This window comes from Microtus oregoni, unplaced genomic scaffold (assembly GCF_018167655.1).
Source record: "Microtus oregoni isolate MIOR12 unplaced genomic scaffold, Mior012 000013F_ref0000133, whole genome shotgun sequence".
Lineage (NCBI taxonomy): Eukaryota > Metazoa > Chordata > Mammalia > Rodentia > Cricetidae > Microtus > Microtus oregoni.
The window spans coordinates 36,384,635-36,402,453 of NW_024543072.1; the positions used below are offsets into that span (position 1 = coordinate 36,384,635).

General features: G+C 41.0%; 1 protein-coding gene across 7 annotated transcripts in view; it reads left to right on the forward strand.

Annotated features, from left to right (window-relative positions):
* Positions 1–17,819, forward strand: part of Dnm3 (dynamin 3) — a 467,024-nt gene that overhangs the window by 108,946 nt on the left and 340,259 nt on the right. For all 7 annotated transcript variants that reach the window (XM_041662394.1, XM_041662390.1, XM_041662391.1 and 4 more), the window contains exons 3-4: positions 13,931–14,080; positions 15,120–15,323. In XM_041662394.1, the coding sequence (XP_041518328.1) occupies positions 13,931–14,080; positions 15,120–15,323 (354 nt within the window). The remainder of the gene's footprint in view (positions 1–13,930; positions 14,081–15,119; positions 15,324–17,819) is intronic.

A 17,819-nucleotide genomic window follows, 5' to 3' on the forward strand; every position in this document is an offset into this window, starting at 1 on the left:
GTTGACTAGTACTTGATCTCATTTATTAAATTGACTTCTTGCATCTAGGACTTTGTGCTGAGATGATACTTTTACTTTACAAACATAATTTCTGTTGTATTTTCTGTCTAAAAATCAGACTCATTTTCAGGACAGTCTTATTTCTCTTTTAATCACTCCACAAATCTTTACCCAGTAGGTTATTCTCTGTTGTTAGGGAGCTGCATTGACTCATTTGCTGCTTCTGAATTTGTACATTTGGTCATTCACAGATGGGACTGGAATAACTCAGTCCCTCAGCACCTTCCTTTTGATGTTTCCAGTTTTGAAATTTAACTGATGATCAGGAAGAAGAGGTAAAATCCATAGGGAGCCAGAATCAACACAACATAGCCTACATTTTAAATCTCACAGATTCTGGGGCACTGGCCTTCCTTTGTGCTCTTCTGGTCTTCTTTTAGACTCGGGTCACATGCTTTGTGTTAGCTTTTTCAGTGTAGAATAAAACAGAGCTAAAAATGGGAATAGGGCTTAAAAACCAAAGCATTATGTCTTGAGGAATAGCTCGATAATTAAGAGCACTGGCTGCTCTTGTAGAGGACTGGAGTTTGGTTTCCAGAACCCATATGACAGACTGAGACCTATAATTCCAGTTCCAGTGGACCCAGTGATCTGTTCTGGCCTCTGTGGGCACCACACTTTCATGGTGAGCTTATCCACACACAAGTAAATCAGTCATTGTGCAGAAAATAGAAATAATTCAGTCTTAAAAACTGCAAAGCATTGGCAATTGCAAGAACCCATGGCTATAAACTTGGCAATAAGGGAAGAGGCATAGGGGAATAAAAAGCAGAGAATTAGACAAAGTATTTTTATCACAGAAGTCACTGAAATAACAATAAATACTTAGATTATGAATAGAACATTGCTTATTATTGCTGGAGACTAAACAATCCATGTCCACTTTAAAATCAGTTCCAATGATAATGTGAACTAGTTTTCTCTTTTCAGCATCTTTCAGAACAACTGAATATTCTCTTCCTGAAGTTCACTCTATGTTTTAGATTTCCATGGTGACAAATATTGCTTGTCTTCCTATTTGACCCCTCCATCATCTTTGCCAACACAGGATCTGACCTTGATGGTTGCACCTGCCCAAGACGCTTCTGGTGTCATTTCCTATTCTCCCGTTGACAACCTTGACACTCTATGGCTTCAGTTCATCTGTGGCTCCCACAGTTATGGCTCTTGGGCTAAAATGCCAACTCCTATTTCTTTTTTCTTTTTTTTAAATTTATTTATTTATTTAAGGATTTCTGCCTCCTCCCCACCACCGCCTCCCATTTCCCTCCCCCTCCCCTGATCAAGTCCCACTCCCTCATCAGCTCGAAGAGCAATCAGGGTTCCCTGACCTATGGGAAGCCCAAGGACCGCCCACCTCTATCCAGGTCTAGTAAGGTGAGCATCTAAACTGCCTAGGCTCCCCCAAAGCCAGTACGTGCAGTAGGATCAAAAACCCACTGCCATTGTTCTTGCCAACTCCTATTTCTAACGGATTATTTAAAAGTTTACTTGGATATTTAAAAAATAACTCAATCTTAATATACCAGAAGCCGCATTTAAGACTGTTTTCCCATTTACAAACCTCAAGCCTTGTCTCACATTTGTTGATTTGCTCACTGTTTTTACTCTGTTTATTTTCAATCCAACAAGTATATCCAGATTATACAGTAGATATAGTTTACTGGTGCCACTGGGGGATGACTGCAGGTAAGACCAATAACGTTTCTAGTTTTCATGGAGCTTATATTGTAGCAGACGAAGACACCAAATAAAAGTGAACAGACACATCAATAAAACCACTTCACATAATGACCATGTGTACCAAGAGAATCTGTTGGGTAAAGTGATGGAGTGTGACTTCATGTAGCCTGCCCAGGGAAGCCTGTCTAAAGCATTAATGTTTTGGATGAGAAACAAATGACAGAAAGGAACCATGTGTGCATAGGTCTGGAGGGAGAACATTCTTGAAGCAGAACTTGGAGAAGAGTCCCTGATCTCCAGATGCTGGGTTGAGAATGGATCAAGTGGAAGAGGAGTGGGACCCAGGAAGACCAATTAGACTTCCTGTATGACAGTCCAGGAGGGAGGAGGAGTGGCCTTGGAAGCTTGGTGGCCAGGGGAGATGAGAAAGTATTTGGGAGAGAGCTGAGGAGAAGGAATGCAAGCATGGATCTCGTAGTGACTCAGATGTGGACACATTCAGAGGTTGGCTGGAGAGCAACCCATGAATGATGAGGGGTTGGGGCAATGGGAGTCAGGAATAGAGTTTTATGTGGGATCATTGTTAGAAGTCTATTAGTCCAGTGGAAAAGGCCAAGCCTTAAAATTAGACACAGAAAAGTATGGAAGTCAAGGAAGAACTGAGGCTGGAGAAATGAATTTAGGGCACACATATACATATGTATCCATACAAGTACACACACATGTATGTCTATGCATGGGTGTGTCATGTATACGTTTTCAAGGCCCTGAGATTAGATGAGATCACCTGGTGGAAGGATAGTAATGGCGACAGTAAAGGTGAGAAGAAGTTCAAGAGAGAAGCCTGGGAGCTGCTGTCTTAAAGTAGGAAGGACACAAGAGTGTGAGATGTGGCAAGGATATGGATTAGTCACCAGACAGGCCGAGTGGGAAGAATAGAGTCAGGGGAAGAGAATGTCTGGGGGAAAAGGGGACAGTCCAGTCTGATGTTAAACCTGGCAATGATCACCACATTCCTTGGTGTGCTGCTTCCGGTTTTAGTATTTGGAAGTTGATTTAGCTCCTGTGCTTCTCATGAATAATAGAAGTAGGAAATAGAGTTGATTTCTGTTTCATTTTTAAAGCTTCCTTGTGAGGGGTGTAGCGCTAACCCCACCTATGTAAGAATAACCTGAAGATTATTAGCCTGTAGCTTCGCATAATTGAGAAGTGATATTCCGCAGCAGTCCCTTACCTGTGTCTGCAGAGACACTGAGCCCCGACATGCTGACTTAGCCCCACCCAGGCTCTAGATCCAGCTGACCCTTAGGAAACACAGCTGGCAAGGCGACAATTGAGTCTCGAGGTGGCACTGTAACTAATCTTGAGCCTGAATGCTATTCACCTGGCTTTGGTTCAGCCTTGCCTCTCACGACTGAATTCACATCTTGATTTTCTCCCTGGCACCATCTGGCTCACTTCAGATCCAGAGTTCTGTTTTGATTTCCTACTTGCCCCCTTAGAGTAGTAGGCTGTGGATACTGCACCCTAGTCCTCTGTGTCTGATCCCTGGTTCTCTCTTGGTTGAGACTTACCTTCTCTGAAAGCTTGGCTCTCCTTACTCCCGCTCTGCACCACTGATTTAAATCCTTCTATTTTGGAACTTTGGTTTTCACCCATTAATGGCTTTCTGAGTTACTTTTGCATCTTTAGACTCCCCTCACCCATGCTAAACTTTTCTTTGTTTACCTCAGAAATACAATTGAGTTTTGCTTCGTATCTGGGTTCTACTCATCTAATTAACTCAGCATTCTAGCCTGGGTAAAAACACTGCTTTTTAAAACTGCCATTTCTCAGTGGTCCATGCAAAGCAGCTTTCTTTAACGGAGGAGGAATTCTGCGGATGTTCACTAACTACGCTAGGCATTAGGGAAGGACAGAGGCATACAATGTGGCCTCTGCCTTGGAGGAAATATGTTTGAAAGTATAGTCATACAAAGGTAGTCTTTACATCCAGAAAATCATGCTGATTGTCTTGTGACTGTTTCTAGCGTATGTGATGCACCCATTCTGTTTTCATCGGCATCCTTTCCTCATAAAACTGCGTAATCAGAATACTTCAAAACTAAGGCCACAGATAGAATCCCAAGGACCATAGTTTTCAGAATAAGGATTGCTGAGAGCTTGTGTACCGGTTCTTCATAATTGCTGCCTGCTAGTTAACCTTGAGTAATTGAAACATACACATGTTTTCCCCATGGAAGGGGCATATTGGAAACATTTCATTTCTTACGGTCATGCTGTGCTTCTCTCGGATGATTGGACTAGTGCCCAGGCATAAACCGTCTCCTTCTTCCCCCACACAACTTGTCAGCTGTTTAACCTAGCATCATTTGTTTTTTTCATTTTCAGTCAAAATGACAGTGCTAATTGTTGCACAGGGAACAAGAAGTAAAAGAGCCATCGCTCTGTTTCTGAGAATACTCTTCCCATGATTATCATCATACGCTCTGAAGCATATCTTATCGTTGCTCCAGGACAGGCTCCTCTCGCATTCAGGAAACAGGACCGGTATTTAAAGCTAAGGGTACCACTCTGGGAAACTGAAGATGCAATGAGAATTTCTGTGAGGCAGGCTATACCGCCCCAAGTTAGAATTGCATGGTGTGTCCAGGAGTCTCAGGCTCATGTGCATACAGCCTTCATCTTTTATGTCAGCTCATGGCTAAGATGCTGAATGCACTGCCTGTTCAGATCGATCCTGGCATTGTTGGAGAGAAAGACCATTTGTGTAACAGCCTTTGGAGTGAATAGAACACTGCAGATGGAGCCAGAGAGCTCATCACTGGGAACTCGGCTTTTCTTTGAGAAAGAATGCATCTCAAAAATCACAAAAATGAGATTGTGCCTTGTAGATCTCCAAGCAAAAGAGTTTACCATTGTATACAAAAGTCGCAGAAGGCACACTTTTGCCAGGTCCCTAAAGTCTCTCTGTTCAGTGGCTCAAAAACCTGTTCTATGGAGTTTAGCTTAGGCTCAGAGTTAGAATGTCCTTCATGCCCAGACTCATACGAACCTTCTTTTCCTGAGCGGTGCAATAGTTTGGTGATAACCCTCTCTGAGCTTTTCACATACTTGTGTGTTGGATAGCAGGGAAGTAAACATTTTAGACTTTGCATTACTCATGAGAATTTACTTGGGATTTGTGACATTTTATGCTGGCTGACATTCCCCTTTCCTAGCGTCAGCGGGCAAGTGTACGAAAACGCTCTTACCGCCTCTGCTTTCCACTCCCCAGTGGTCTGCCTGCTAGGTGAACACATCCCTTAACAGACCGAGCAACCGGAGTTGCTGCTAGGTGAACTCAGCCCATGGCTATGAACTGCAGTCATGGGAACCATGGTTTTTCTAATAAGAAGGTGCGAAGTGTGTCTGACAACCCTCACCATGGGGTATGCGAAGGGATGTCGACCTGTGAGTCTCTGACTGAAGTAGAAGATGGATTATAGACAGCTTCTCTCTGACAACTCAGGCCTGCTAGTTTTAACTGAATATTCCAAACTGTAAAGCATCAATTCTTTCCCATCTTGCAAGGTTTGGCTCCACAGGAAAATTAAGTGTGTTGTAAGCACCTAGAATGCTAGGCAGATCTGAGCCCAGAGATTGCTATAGGTCAGGTTAAATACAAATTGACATTCTTGCTATGGTAATTTTTTTTTTTTTTTTAAAAAAAACCTTAAATCCTTTTAGAATCCTTCTATGGCTGGCTGGTATGTTCTCTCTCTCTCTCTCTCTCTCTCTCTCTCTCTCCCCTCTATCTGTAATTTATATTGTAGAAATAATATATGTACAAATAATAACCAATGAAAATATATGTAGACATAATTTAGTTTATTTAATTTTTAAGATTTATTTTTATTCTATGTCTATGAGGGTTTTGTCTGTATGTATGTATGTGCAACACCAATGACTGTTAAGGCCAGAAAGGGGCACTGAATCCCTCGGGACTATAGTCACAGATAATTGAGTTGCCATGTGTAAGCTGGGAGGTGAACCCTGGTTCTCTGCAAGAGCAACGTGTGTTCTTAACCACTGAGCCATCTCTCTAGTCCATTAAAAAGAAAATACATTTATTTGTGTGTGTGTGTGTGTGTGTGTGTGTGTGTAGGTCAGAGGATAATTTGTGGGAGTAGGTGCTTTCCTTCTACCATGTGAATTCCAGGGTCATATTCTGGTTGTCAGCCTTGGTGGCACTGACCCTTATTGCTGACCCCAGGAATGTTTTTAAAGTCGTTGACTTCAGGCAAGCAGAACAAGCTCTTCCGGTCACAAGTGGGTGCCACACATCCAACACCTTCACTCCAACCTCTCCTGTTTCCTGCCTGCTCCACCACAGATATGCTGATGGGCTTGTGTTTTTCCCTCTGTCCTCCGCTTGTCTCGGCGGCTTCAGCACCTGTCTCTTCTCATGCTCACCCCCTCACCTTTCCTGTAAGGCTGAATTACACGCTGTCAGTTTGCTTGTGTTACAAAGAGCTCTCCTGATTTCACCTTCTGCCCCAGCCGTCCTGCCAGGCCACTCTTTTACCACACAACTCCTTAGAAGCTTAGCTGATCATCGTCTCTGTGTTCTGGCTTCTCAGTTTTCTGTAATCCTGTTTCCTCCATCCATCCCTTTCTCTCACTTTCCAACTTCTTGAAGGGCTGAGTGCAAAGTCTACTTCCTTCAGGAAGTTCTCCTTCCGGGACTTGAGCTCACCTCTCCAGTTTTCTCTCACCTCACCGTCTCGTTTCCTGATTACCACACCTGGGCCCAGTGTGCTGAGCCTTTGCTCTCTCAGGGCTTTCCCAATGTAACGAGTTCCTAATATATATGTATATGTATATTTATCCAGCTCAGACTTCTCCCTGCATGGAAGACTCCAGGAATGAAGCCCAGAGGCATTTTCGTGCTAATTAGAAAAGGCCTCCCTCCCTTTCCCCCTGCAAGCACTTGACCGCCATCTTCTGGAAAGTTTGCAGAGTCGACACACATTAAACAGAACTGACACTTGGCTGGAGCGGGTGTTCCTGTGCTGGGGTGGGTGTGCAACTCAGTAAGTCTCCACCCAAACTCCTGCCTCCCGCCTCCTCCCGCATCCTGTCACAACCCCCTTCTCTCAGTCTCTTCTACTTCAGAATTATTCTGATTTCTGAGGTTGAATCCCATGAAGCTATTGTTGCCACCTCTTCCCGCAGCCCTGCTTGTAAACCCATTAGCAGATCAGATCCTATTTCTTTTTCCTTCTAAGTATATTAGAATTCAACCATTTCTTAATACCTCACTTTGGCGCCTCTGCTTCAAGCCCCTTCAGCTATGACTTGGATTATTCTAGCATCCGCTTCCTCTGGCTCCCCATTGTCTGTCCATACCACGGCAGGCAGTGTTAATAAGCATTTCAAATGCCTTGTGTTTTCTTTCTAACCGTGCCCTCTGTAGTCTACCATGTCACTGGGGTGAAAATAAAAGTCCATAAAATGGCTCTTCATCATCCAAGCCTGTCCCTATCTCCAGCCCTATTGGCCTTCTCATACCTCAGCAAGCCAGCATGCTTTATCATATCAAAGAAGCCTTACTCAAATGAACACTACTCCAAAATGTCCCACATTCTCTGGCGCCCCTGCCATTTTATTGTCTCTACCACCCTTATCATTTGGCATGCACACATTGCTACTTTGGAACTTAATTAAATATTAACCTGTGAGCCACGAGACTTTTCTTGTCCTCTATTAAGCCCTAGTTTCTTCAAGTAGATTTTGATGAAGATTTGCCAAATAATTAACTAAATAAAGACATTCCCAAATCCATTTGTGGGACGCAGTGGTTTCCGATGATTCTGCACGTGTAGACTCTCTAAGTTCCATGATAAAAGTGTCTTCAGGAGTCCAGGAGCTAATTTAAATCTAATCGAAAATCTCATCGGCTTGGCAATCTTCTTGAAGGACATCAGTTAGGTCCCTGCAGAGACAGTAAGTAGGTGCCATCTAGTGGCAACAATGGAAACCCCCGTTTGTGCTCCTCACATTTTATCATTGCATTCTTATTAATTTAACACTGACAATCTGACACAGTTCATCATGTATTATAAACATACTCGATCCTTTTTGCTTTCTTTGTCCCCGCAAACACCGAAGGACACGCTTCTTCTCAACCAACCCCTGTGTTCTTACGCTCTACTTCCACACGCAGGTCTGGTGCAGTCAGCGTTCTGCTGTGTTTCATGATTCCATCAGCCATGTCATAGCCAGAAGACAGTGCTTTTCAAATCATTTTTATTTACTTAAAATTTATTGTGGTATAAAGTAACAGGAAATAGGTGGTTTTTGGGTCTGTGTGTGTGTGTGTGTGTGTGTGTGTGCATGTATGTGTGTGAATGGACAAGCCTGCTTTTATTTTTTTTCCCTCCCTTCCTCCCCCTCACCTTCTACCCGCTCCCATGGTCCCCATGCTCCCAATTTACTTAGAAGATCTTCTCTTTTTCTACTTCCCGTGAAGCTTAGATCCATGTATATCTCTCTTAGGGTCCTCATTGTTGTCTAGGTTCTCTGAGATTGTTAATTGAAGGCTGCATTTTCTTAGCTTTATGTCTAAAAGTCACTTATGAGTGAATAATTTTGTAATTGTCTTTCTGGGTCTGGGTTACCTCACTCAATATAATATTTTCTAGATCCGTCCATTTGCCTGAAAATTTCAAGATGTCATTAAATTTTTTCTCCATTGTGTAGTACCACATTTTCCTTATCCATTCTTCAGTCAAGGGGCACCTAGGTTGTTTTCAGGTTCTGGCTATGACAAACAATGCTGCTATGAACACAGTTGAATACATGGCCTTGTGGTATGATTGAGCATCCTTTGGATATATACCCAAAAGTGGTATTGCTGGGTCTTGAGGTAGGTTGTTTCCTAATTTTCTGAGAAATTGCCATACTGATATCCAAAGGATCTGTACCAGTTGGCACTCCCACCAGCAATGCAGAAGTGTTCCCTTTTACCCCACATCCTCTCGAGCATAAGTTGTCATCATTGTTTTTGATCTTGGACAGTTTTATAGGTGTAAGATAGAATCTCAGAGTTGTTTTGATTTGCATTTCTCTGATGGCTAAGGATGTTGAGATTTCCTTAGGTGTCTTTCAGTCACTTTAAATTCCTCTGTTGAGAGTTCTTTGTTTAGGTCTGTATCCCATTTTGTATTGGATTATTTGTTCTTTTGATGTCCAATTTCTTGAGTTCTATATATTTTGGAGATCAGTCCTTTGTCTTATGTGGGGTTGGTGAAGATCTTTTCCCATTCTGTAGGCTGCTGTTTTGTCTTGTTGACCATGTCCTTTGATTTACAGAAGCTTTTCAGTTTCAGGAAATCCCATTTATTAATTGTTGTTCTCAGTGTCTGTGCTATTGGGGTTATATTTAGGAAGTACTCTCCTTCGCCAGTGTGTTCACGTGTACTTCCCACTTTCTCTTCTATGAGGTTCAGTGTGGTTGGCTTTATGTGGAGGTCTTTGATCCATTTGGGCTTGAGTTTTGTGCATGAAGATAGATATGGATCTATTTGCATTCTTCTACATGTTGATATCCAGTTATGCCAGCACCATTTGTTGAATATGCTTTCTTTTTTCTACTTTATATTTTTGTTTCTTTGTCAAAAATCAGGTGTTTGTAGGTGTGTGGATTAATAACAGAGTTTTCAATTTGGTTCCATTAATCATTCTATCTGTTTTTATGCCAATACCAGGCTGTTTTTGGTACTGTAGCTCTGTAGTAGGGTTTGAAGTCAGGGACTGTGATGCCTCCAGAAGTTCCTATATTGTAGAGGATTGTTTTGGCTGCCCTGGATTTTTTGCATTTTCATATGAAGTTGAGTATTGTTTTTTCGAGGTCTGGAAAGAATTTTGCTGAAATTTTGATGGGCATTGTATTGAATTTGTATATTACTTTTTGATAAGATTGCCATTTTTTACTATGCTAATTCTACCTACCCAAGAGCATGGGAGATCTTTCCATTTCCTGGTGTTTTCTTCAATTTCTTTCTTCAAAGATATAAAGTTCTTGTCATACAAGTCTTCCATTTGTTTGGTTAGAGTTACTCCAAAATATTTTATGCTATTTGTGGCTATTGTGAAGGGTGATAATTCTCTGATTTCTTTCTCAGCCCATTGATCTTCTGTGTAAAGGAAGGCTACTGATTTTTTTTTTTTCGAGTTAATCTTGTATCCTGCTACATTACTGAAGGTGTTTATGAGTTGCAGAAGTTCCTTGGTAGAAAGTTCTGGGGTTGCTTATGTAAACTATCATATCATCAGCAAATAGTGAGGGTCTGACTTCTTCTTTTCCGATCTGTATCCCCTTGTGATGGAGGAAGGTCATTGGCTAATAAAGGCACTGCCCTGCCCATTTTATTGGTTAGAGGATAGGTGGGAGGAGTAAACAGAACAGAACGCTGGGAGGAAGAGGAAGTGAGGTCAGAGACTCACAGCTCTCCTCTCGGGAACAGACGCCTGAGAGAGACGCCATGCCCCGCTCCCGGCATGAAGCTCCGACCCAGGATGGACTAGGCTAGAATCTTCCCGCTAAGACCGGTTCTCACAGATTATTAGAGATGGGTTGATCGGGATGTGAGAATTAGCCTGTAAGTGCTAGAGCTAAAGGGCCAAGCAGTGCTTAAAAGAATACAGTGTCTGTGTAATTATTTTGGGGCATAAGCTAGCCAGGCGGCTGGGGTGCCAGGGACGCAGCCCCCCGCCGCTCTTATTACTTCACCCTTGATCTCCTTTTGTTGTCTTATTGCTCTACATGGAACCTCAAGAACTATATTGAATAAATATGGAGAGAGTGGACAAACTTGTCTTGCTCCTGGTTTCAGTGAGATTGCTTTGAGTTCTCTCCATTTAGTTTGACATTGGCTGTTGGCTTGTTGTATATTGCCTTTATTATGTTTAGGTATGTTCCTTCTATCCCTGCTCTCTTCAAGACCCTTATCATGAAGGGATGCTGTGTTTTGTCGAAGACTTTTTCAGCATCTAATGAGATAATCATGTGGTTTTTTTTCTTCAGTTTGTTTTTATATTGACAGACTTTCATATGTTGAATCATCCCTGTATCTCTGGGGTAAAGCCTTCTGGTCATGGTGGATGACTTTCTGATCTGTTCTTGGATTCAGTTTGCCAGTATTTTATTGAGCATTTTTGCATCAATGTTCATGAGAGAGATTGGTCTGTAATTGTCTTTCTTAGTAATGTCTTTGTGTGGTTTGGGTATCAGGGTAATTGTAGCCTCATAAAAAGATGTTGGCAATGTTCTTTCTGTTTCCATTGTGTGGAATAATTTGAGGAGTATTGGTATTAGTTTTTCTTTGAAAGTCTTTTAGAATTTTGTGATGAAACCATCTGGTCCTGGGCTTTCTTTTGTTTGGGAGACTTTTGATGACTGTTTATATTTCTTTAGCAGTTATAGGTCTATTTAATTTGCTTAACTGGTCTTGATTTAATTTTAATAAGTGTTATTTATCCAGAAAATTCTCCATTTTTTTTTTAAATTTTCCAATTTTGTGGAGAACAGGTTTTCAAAATATGACCTAACGATTCTCTGGATTTCCTCCATGGAAGACAGTGCTTTTTAAGAACTTCCCAGGCCTCCAGCTCTTATGGACTTTCCTCCCTGATTTCTGTGACATGCCCTCGGTCTTACAGGTGTGAGATAGTTTTCCCATTTAGGGCCAAACACTCATCCAGCCATTTATTCTCTGCATGTGACCAGTTATCCTGCTCAAGTTTATTAACAGGTGAAAATGTGGCCACATCAGAGAAGCTATGAACTTTTTGACAGTAGTAATTGAGATAGCTGCCAGTCCTCGGGTCCATCTTCAGTGGACCATATTCACCTGGAAATAAGCAGTTGTATTTCTTTTTAATTCACTTCCTTCCCACTTCTCCACTGTGTTTGGGGATCAAATTCAGGGCCCTGCCTTGCTCAACATCCGTACACATCACTGAGCTAAATCCTGAGCCCTTTCTAATATTAATTTTTTTATTCTTTTGATCTGATTACTTTTTTTCCTGTACATTGGCCTTATACTTACTTTTGAACCCTCACATTCTGGCTAGTTAAATGGATAATAAAATGAAGGACCCATCTTCTGGTGGATTATATTATGAAACCAAAGGTAGGTGGTAGAGTAAAACTATAGGAAAAACAGGCCAGATATTGAAGTGATCTCTCTAGGGCAGACCCCTGAAGTCTGATGAACTAATATTGTGTTTACAGCAGCATCAAAAGAATGGGCCACCAAAGTTTGCTCAGTATATTGCAAAGAATGGCACTGTTTGTTGTATGGAGAACCTAAGAAGAAGGAAGAAACTGTGTCTGTGTATCTTGATAGGAAAGACAGCAATTCTGCTAGTCTGTGACTGTCACTTAAACGTTTGGAAAGCTAGGTCATTTCAGAACATTGGTGCCTTGAAGCAGAACTCCAGTCCGCTTCAGGAGTCCATGTCCTTTTCATTCCCATTGCTGGGTGGAGCTAGAAGATGCTTGTCTGCTGGCAGAAGACTGGAGCCGTGGTCAGAGAAGCAAGGGCAGGTGACGGGATTCTCAGGAAGGCGGTGACCTCCGAATGTGGACACTCAGATTAATTCCTGGTCTTTTCGTTTGCTAGACCATTGTTTATGCAGCACTAGAAGGCAATGGTGGAAGCAATGGAATAAGATAAGGAAGTTGATATTCTGTCAGCATAAAGAGTTATTTTTCCTATTAAAATTGATTTTTCAACCCTCAAATAAGAGGTCAAATATTTAGTTCGCCATCAGTAAATGGGTCCAAGCAGAAATTTCTACCAGGGGTTTGGTGATAATTAAGATTCAGATTTCTTTCTTTTTCCTGTATGGCATGAAATTCTTCCCACTCTTAAGTTCTCTGTTTCTACTCCACCTTCAGCCCTTTCCCACTTCTCCATCTCTGCATGTCCTAGCATTTAGAGTGTGGACAACACCTCCTCCACCAAGCCTGTGTTAACTTGGTGGTGTAATCTGTGCTCCTCAAATCAACGCTAAGGTGCTGATGAAGAGGAGCCGTGCTCTAAAACAATACATCCCTTGGCTGTGGCTGATTTTCTTGGGTGAATTTTCAATATCTTTGGCTAGGAATTTGGAAAGACTGCTGGTCCTTGCCTCACTATCCATTGGGACCAAGGTGCTCATCCTTACCGTATGTTTGATGGAGCAGTTCTTCAGTTTGGAGAAATCAAAATGTCTGCCAAAAATTGTTTGCTAGTATGACTACTGTAAAGTTTTGTTTTCATAGATATCTCTAGAAGTGGGCATCTAATTTAATAGTGTAGCAGCTAGGAGGTAGTGGTATGCCTCTTCTAACTCGAGTACTTAGGAGGCCAAGGCAGTAGTTTGAGACCAGTCTGGGCTACATAGCAAATTCCAGACCAGCCGGGACTATATAGCCAGACATTGCCTCAATACATAAATAAATAAATAAATAAATAAATAAATACAGAAACAAAGACAAAATGCCAATCAACCAATTAACCAAACAATTTCTCCACTTTTTTGTTATTTTTATAGTTATTTTAAGATTCTTTCTTCTGCCTATATAGTAATTTTTAAATGCAGGCAAATAGTTTTGATCTAATACTTTATCTCTTTTTTTCTTGAGAAAATTTCTACTTATGCAAGTTTATATGATATTTTGAATAGTTTGTTGCTAAATCTAAAACCCTGCATTTAAAAAGAGTTAAGCAAATACTCTTTCCAAGTTCCCTAGCTTCTGAAGATGTGCTTGCATGGCAGAGCGTTCCATCTTAACGAGATGGTGATGCTGAAAAAGAAGAGTGCAGTGTTAGTAGGTGGGTGTGTGCATACCCCAGACCTATAGTCTTTAATACCGGGGTACCTTTTTTTTGTTTGTTTTATCATTTGAGTAGCCCCAGTTTTAAAAAATCATTTGGTAGGCTTGTTGGCTTAAAGACATTTCTAGAACTTAATTCTTATCTGAAACATAAAAAATTTGATATTTTTAGAGAATCATCAGTATTAGAATTGCTAAGTTGTTTTGATATCTGAGGAACAACATTGGTAATTTGATTTATTCTTAAATAAGATATTGGTTCCTTGATGTAATCCTAACATAAGTGTATGAATTTCTTTGTTTTTTGTTTTTTTTTAGAATATGCTGAGTTTCTGCATTGCAAAGGAAAAAAATTTACAGATTTTGATGAAGTTCGCCATGAGATTGAAGCAGAAACAGACCGAGTGACAGGAATGAATAAGGGTATTTCCCCTATACCCATCAACCTACGAGTCTACTCTCCACACGGTAAGTATAATGTTTAAATTTGAATATTCTCCTCAAAAAATTTTCCCTAGAAAAATTCCCATTCATTATAGAACATGCAAACAGTTTGGGCCTCTGGGCTGTTTGGGTCTTGGAACCTCTGGTACAATTCAAAGAGCTAAGACTATTTAGAGAGCTGCAGGAGGGGCTGATAACATCAAATTGACTTGGGAACTGAGAAAAATGCCTTTTAAAAATTTCTAAACTTTCAAAAATCAGAAGGTGGGCACATAAAAACTTACATTATTATTATTATTATTATTATTATTATTATTATTATTATTATTGTCTCTAGTCTTTGCCAAAAAATTTTAGAGGTATGTGGTTGAATCCTTCCTTATTGATCTCCCTGTAGCCATTTTCTATTTCTATTAATTTTACTCCTGAAGATCCAAGTGTGATTTTTATCCCTAGACAGTCATCATAAATTCCCGTAGGGACTTGCCACCCTCATCTAGGAGATAGTAGTTGGGTTGGATTGGAAGCACCTTGCCACTGACTGCTGGTACAGCCCGCTTACTCCACCCGAAGCTCCACAAATGGCTCACATCTTTCCCGTAGGCTAAGTGGCTAATCTTCTGCAAATAACATCTGATGCTTCTGAAGGGGAAGGGCAACTGTTACCCTGAGAATTTTTGTACCACTTGAAGGCGATGCACAAGACAGGCAGACAGCATATGCATGTATTGTTCGGTGTTTTAATTATAGCTGCTTCGTTATGACAGTGAGGGATGGCAGCTCTCTCAGCAAACTGCTAGGCATGTAAATCAATGCCTTCCAGATTATGTTAAGATGATCATTTGGCTTAGCTCAATCATGTAAAAATAGAGAAAACGAGCAACCCCTTTTCGTATTCAATGCTTTTCCTTCTCCTCACTTGTGACGGAGTCATTCACATACGCAGCACGGAAAGCTGAGCTGAGTGGCAGATGATGCAGTCACCTGGGTGTCTTTAGACAACCTTGTGGGTATGTTTTGGACTGAAGGTATCTATAAGACTCTCCCATTCTTCCCCACGCAGTGTTAAATCTAACGCTTATCGACTTACCTGGAATAACGAAAGTACCCGTGGGAGACCAGCCCCCAGATATTGAGCATCAGATCAGAGATATGATCATGCAGTTCATCACGAGGGAAAACTGTCTGGTCTTGGCTGTCACCCCAGCCAACACCGATCTTGCCAACTCGGATGCACTGAAGCTAGCTAAAGAAGTTGATCCTCAAGGTGAGTGTGTGGCCATTATGATGAGAAAGAATCATTGCAAGGTGGCAAGAGCTTTGGCCGTGTTTATAGGTAGCCCAAACTCTAATGACTTAATATCATAAAATTCAACAAAGTCAATGTTGGTAAATATTTTATATTTCAGGTGCTGAAAGAGGAATAATTAGGGACTACAGCCAAATGCCACATGATTAAAAACGTCTTTAAATGAAATCCAAGAACATAGACACTTTCAAACCTCATTGAGTGCTTAGTTTTAAAGGTTAATAAAATAAATTTCTGCACTAGCAGAATTCCATTTACTTAGTTATTATAGGAGTTACTCAAATGTCACAATAAAAATACTTTCTATTGTCTTTTGTTTACTATTTTTTGAAAATAGGAAAAGTTTAAAAAACAAACATACATTATCCAGTCTGTATTTATTTGATATAAATTATAAAATCAGGGACTTTTTTGTTATTTGTATGTCAGAATCCTGAAACATCTCTTCCTTCTGATGATGTTTTAATTTTCCCTTTCTCTGAGCTAAGAAATGACAACATTTCTTCAAAGACCTTATTGGAATACCTTGGTGTGTGTGTGTGTGTGTGTGTCTGTGTGTGTGTGTGTCTGTGTGTGTGTGTCTGTGTGTGTGTGTGTCTGTCTGTGTGTGTCTGTGTGTGTGTGTGAAGAAATAAACAAAACCTCTCAGCTGTGCGCTCTCAGCACGGAGGTGTATGGTCCTCAACTCCAGTACTTCCAGCTTTTGTTATGATTAATTGCCCGTATTTATTTGTTCTCTTCATTTTTATTTTTTACTATTTCTTATTCTCTCCTTTCAAACTGTTCCTCTTATTTTAAAATTTTATTATTATTATTACTACAAATTTTCACCTCCTCCCCTCCTTCCATTTTTCTCCCCCTCCCCCCTCCTCCTTTCTCCTCCCTCTCCAGTCCAAAGAGCAGTCAGGGTTCCCTGCCCTGTGGAAAGTCCAAGGTCCCCCCCCCCCACGCCCCATCCAGGTCTAGGAAGGTGAGAATCCAAACAGATTAGGTTCCCACAAAGCCAGTACATAGAGTAGAATCAAAACCCAGTGCCATTGTCCTTGGCTTCTCAGTCAGCCCTCCTTGTCAGCCACGTTCAGAGAGTCCAGTTTGATCACATGCTCCATCAGTCCCAGTCCAGCTGGCCTTGGTGAGTTCCCATTAGATCGGCCCCACCATCGCAGTGGGTGGGCACACTGCTCGCAGCCCTGACTTCCTTGCTCGTGTTTTCTCTCCTTCTGCTCCTCATTTGGACCTTGGGAGCTCAGTCCAGTGCTCCAATGTGGGTCTCTGTCTTTATCTTCATCCATCGCCAGATGAAGGTTCTATGGTGATATGCAAGATATTCATCAGTGTGGCTATAGGATAGGGCCAGTTCAGGTTCCCTATCCTCAGCTGCTCAAGGAACAAGCTGGGGACATCTCCTTGGACACCTGGAAACCCCTCTAGAGTCCGAACTGTTTCTCTTTTAACATCCACTTCTCAGTATCTTTGGTTTTACATATTTGCATGATTTAGCATCTAGATTCTAACCTCTAATTTTTCATTTATGCTAAAATTTTTGAAGTTCGAAGAGCACTTTCTTATTTTATGAATGTTATTTTTATATTTTACAGATAGCATCCTGCTCTTGGTTTCATGAGTACACTGATTAAGAATCTTAATTAGAACTTTTCAGATTCTTTTTTTATAATGCAATTAATCTCAGAGTGCAGTATTTCCTGGCTGCCTTGGTCTCTGTCTTGGATACTAGTGACCTCTGTCAAATCCATGATGGCTTTCTATTTCTTGTTCACTGACGAGAGTGGAACACCGAACATGTGCAGGATTGGAATCTGGTGGTTAGTAAGCCTGATGTGCAGCAACCGGGCTGTGACTTGGGCTGTTTTTGTTGGTAGAATTTTTGAGCTGCTAGAATTGATATTTTCTCTTGAGATGGTCTAAGGTAGGCCATATGCTCAATATATTTGAAGCTAAGAGGAAGAGTTGCCATGGCTGTGCTTTGCTTAGAAGAAGGCATTGTCAAACACTTCTGCCTGTCTACCAACCCTTACATTCTTTCTGGATGATCCATGAGCCTTAGGGGAGTAATAAAATCAATTTTGTTAATGTTTGCCTTTTGACTGGAGTGCTTAATTTATTTAAATTCAGTATCATGACTTATAGCTTTGAATCTATGTCTGTTATTTTGTCTTTTTATGCTTTATCCTATGTCTCTGATGCTCTGATAATGTTTTCTTTGTGTCATACCCCAGATCCCAGTGTATCACTTCAGTTTCTTGTCATTCACTTTCCTGATTTTGAAGTTATTTTCTGAGTGATTTCTCTTAGAATGCTCTTAACACTAAATTATGGCAACTTTGTTTGAATCGATGTCACCTTAATTTTAACTGTACACTGAACTCTGCTGATTTTTGATAGCAATACTAGTCTTTTCTAGGCACTTCAGATGCTGTAAATTACACACCTACC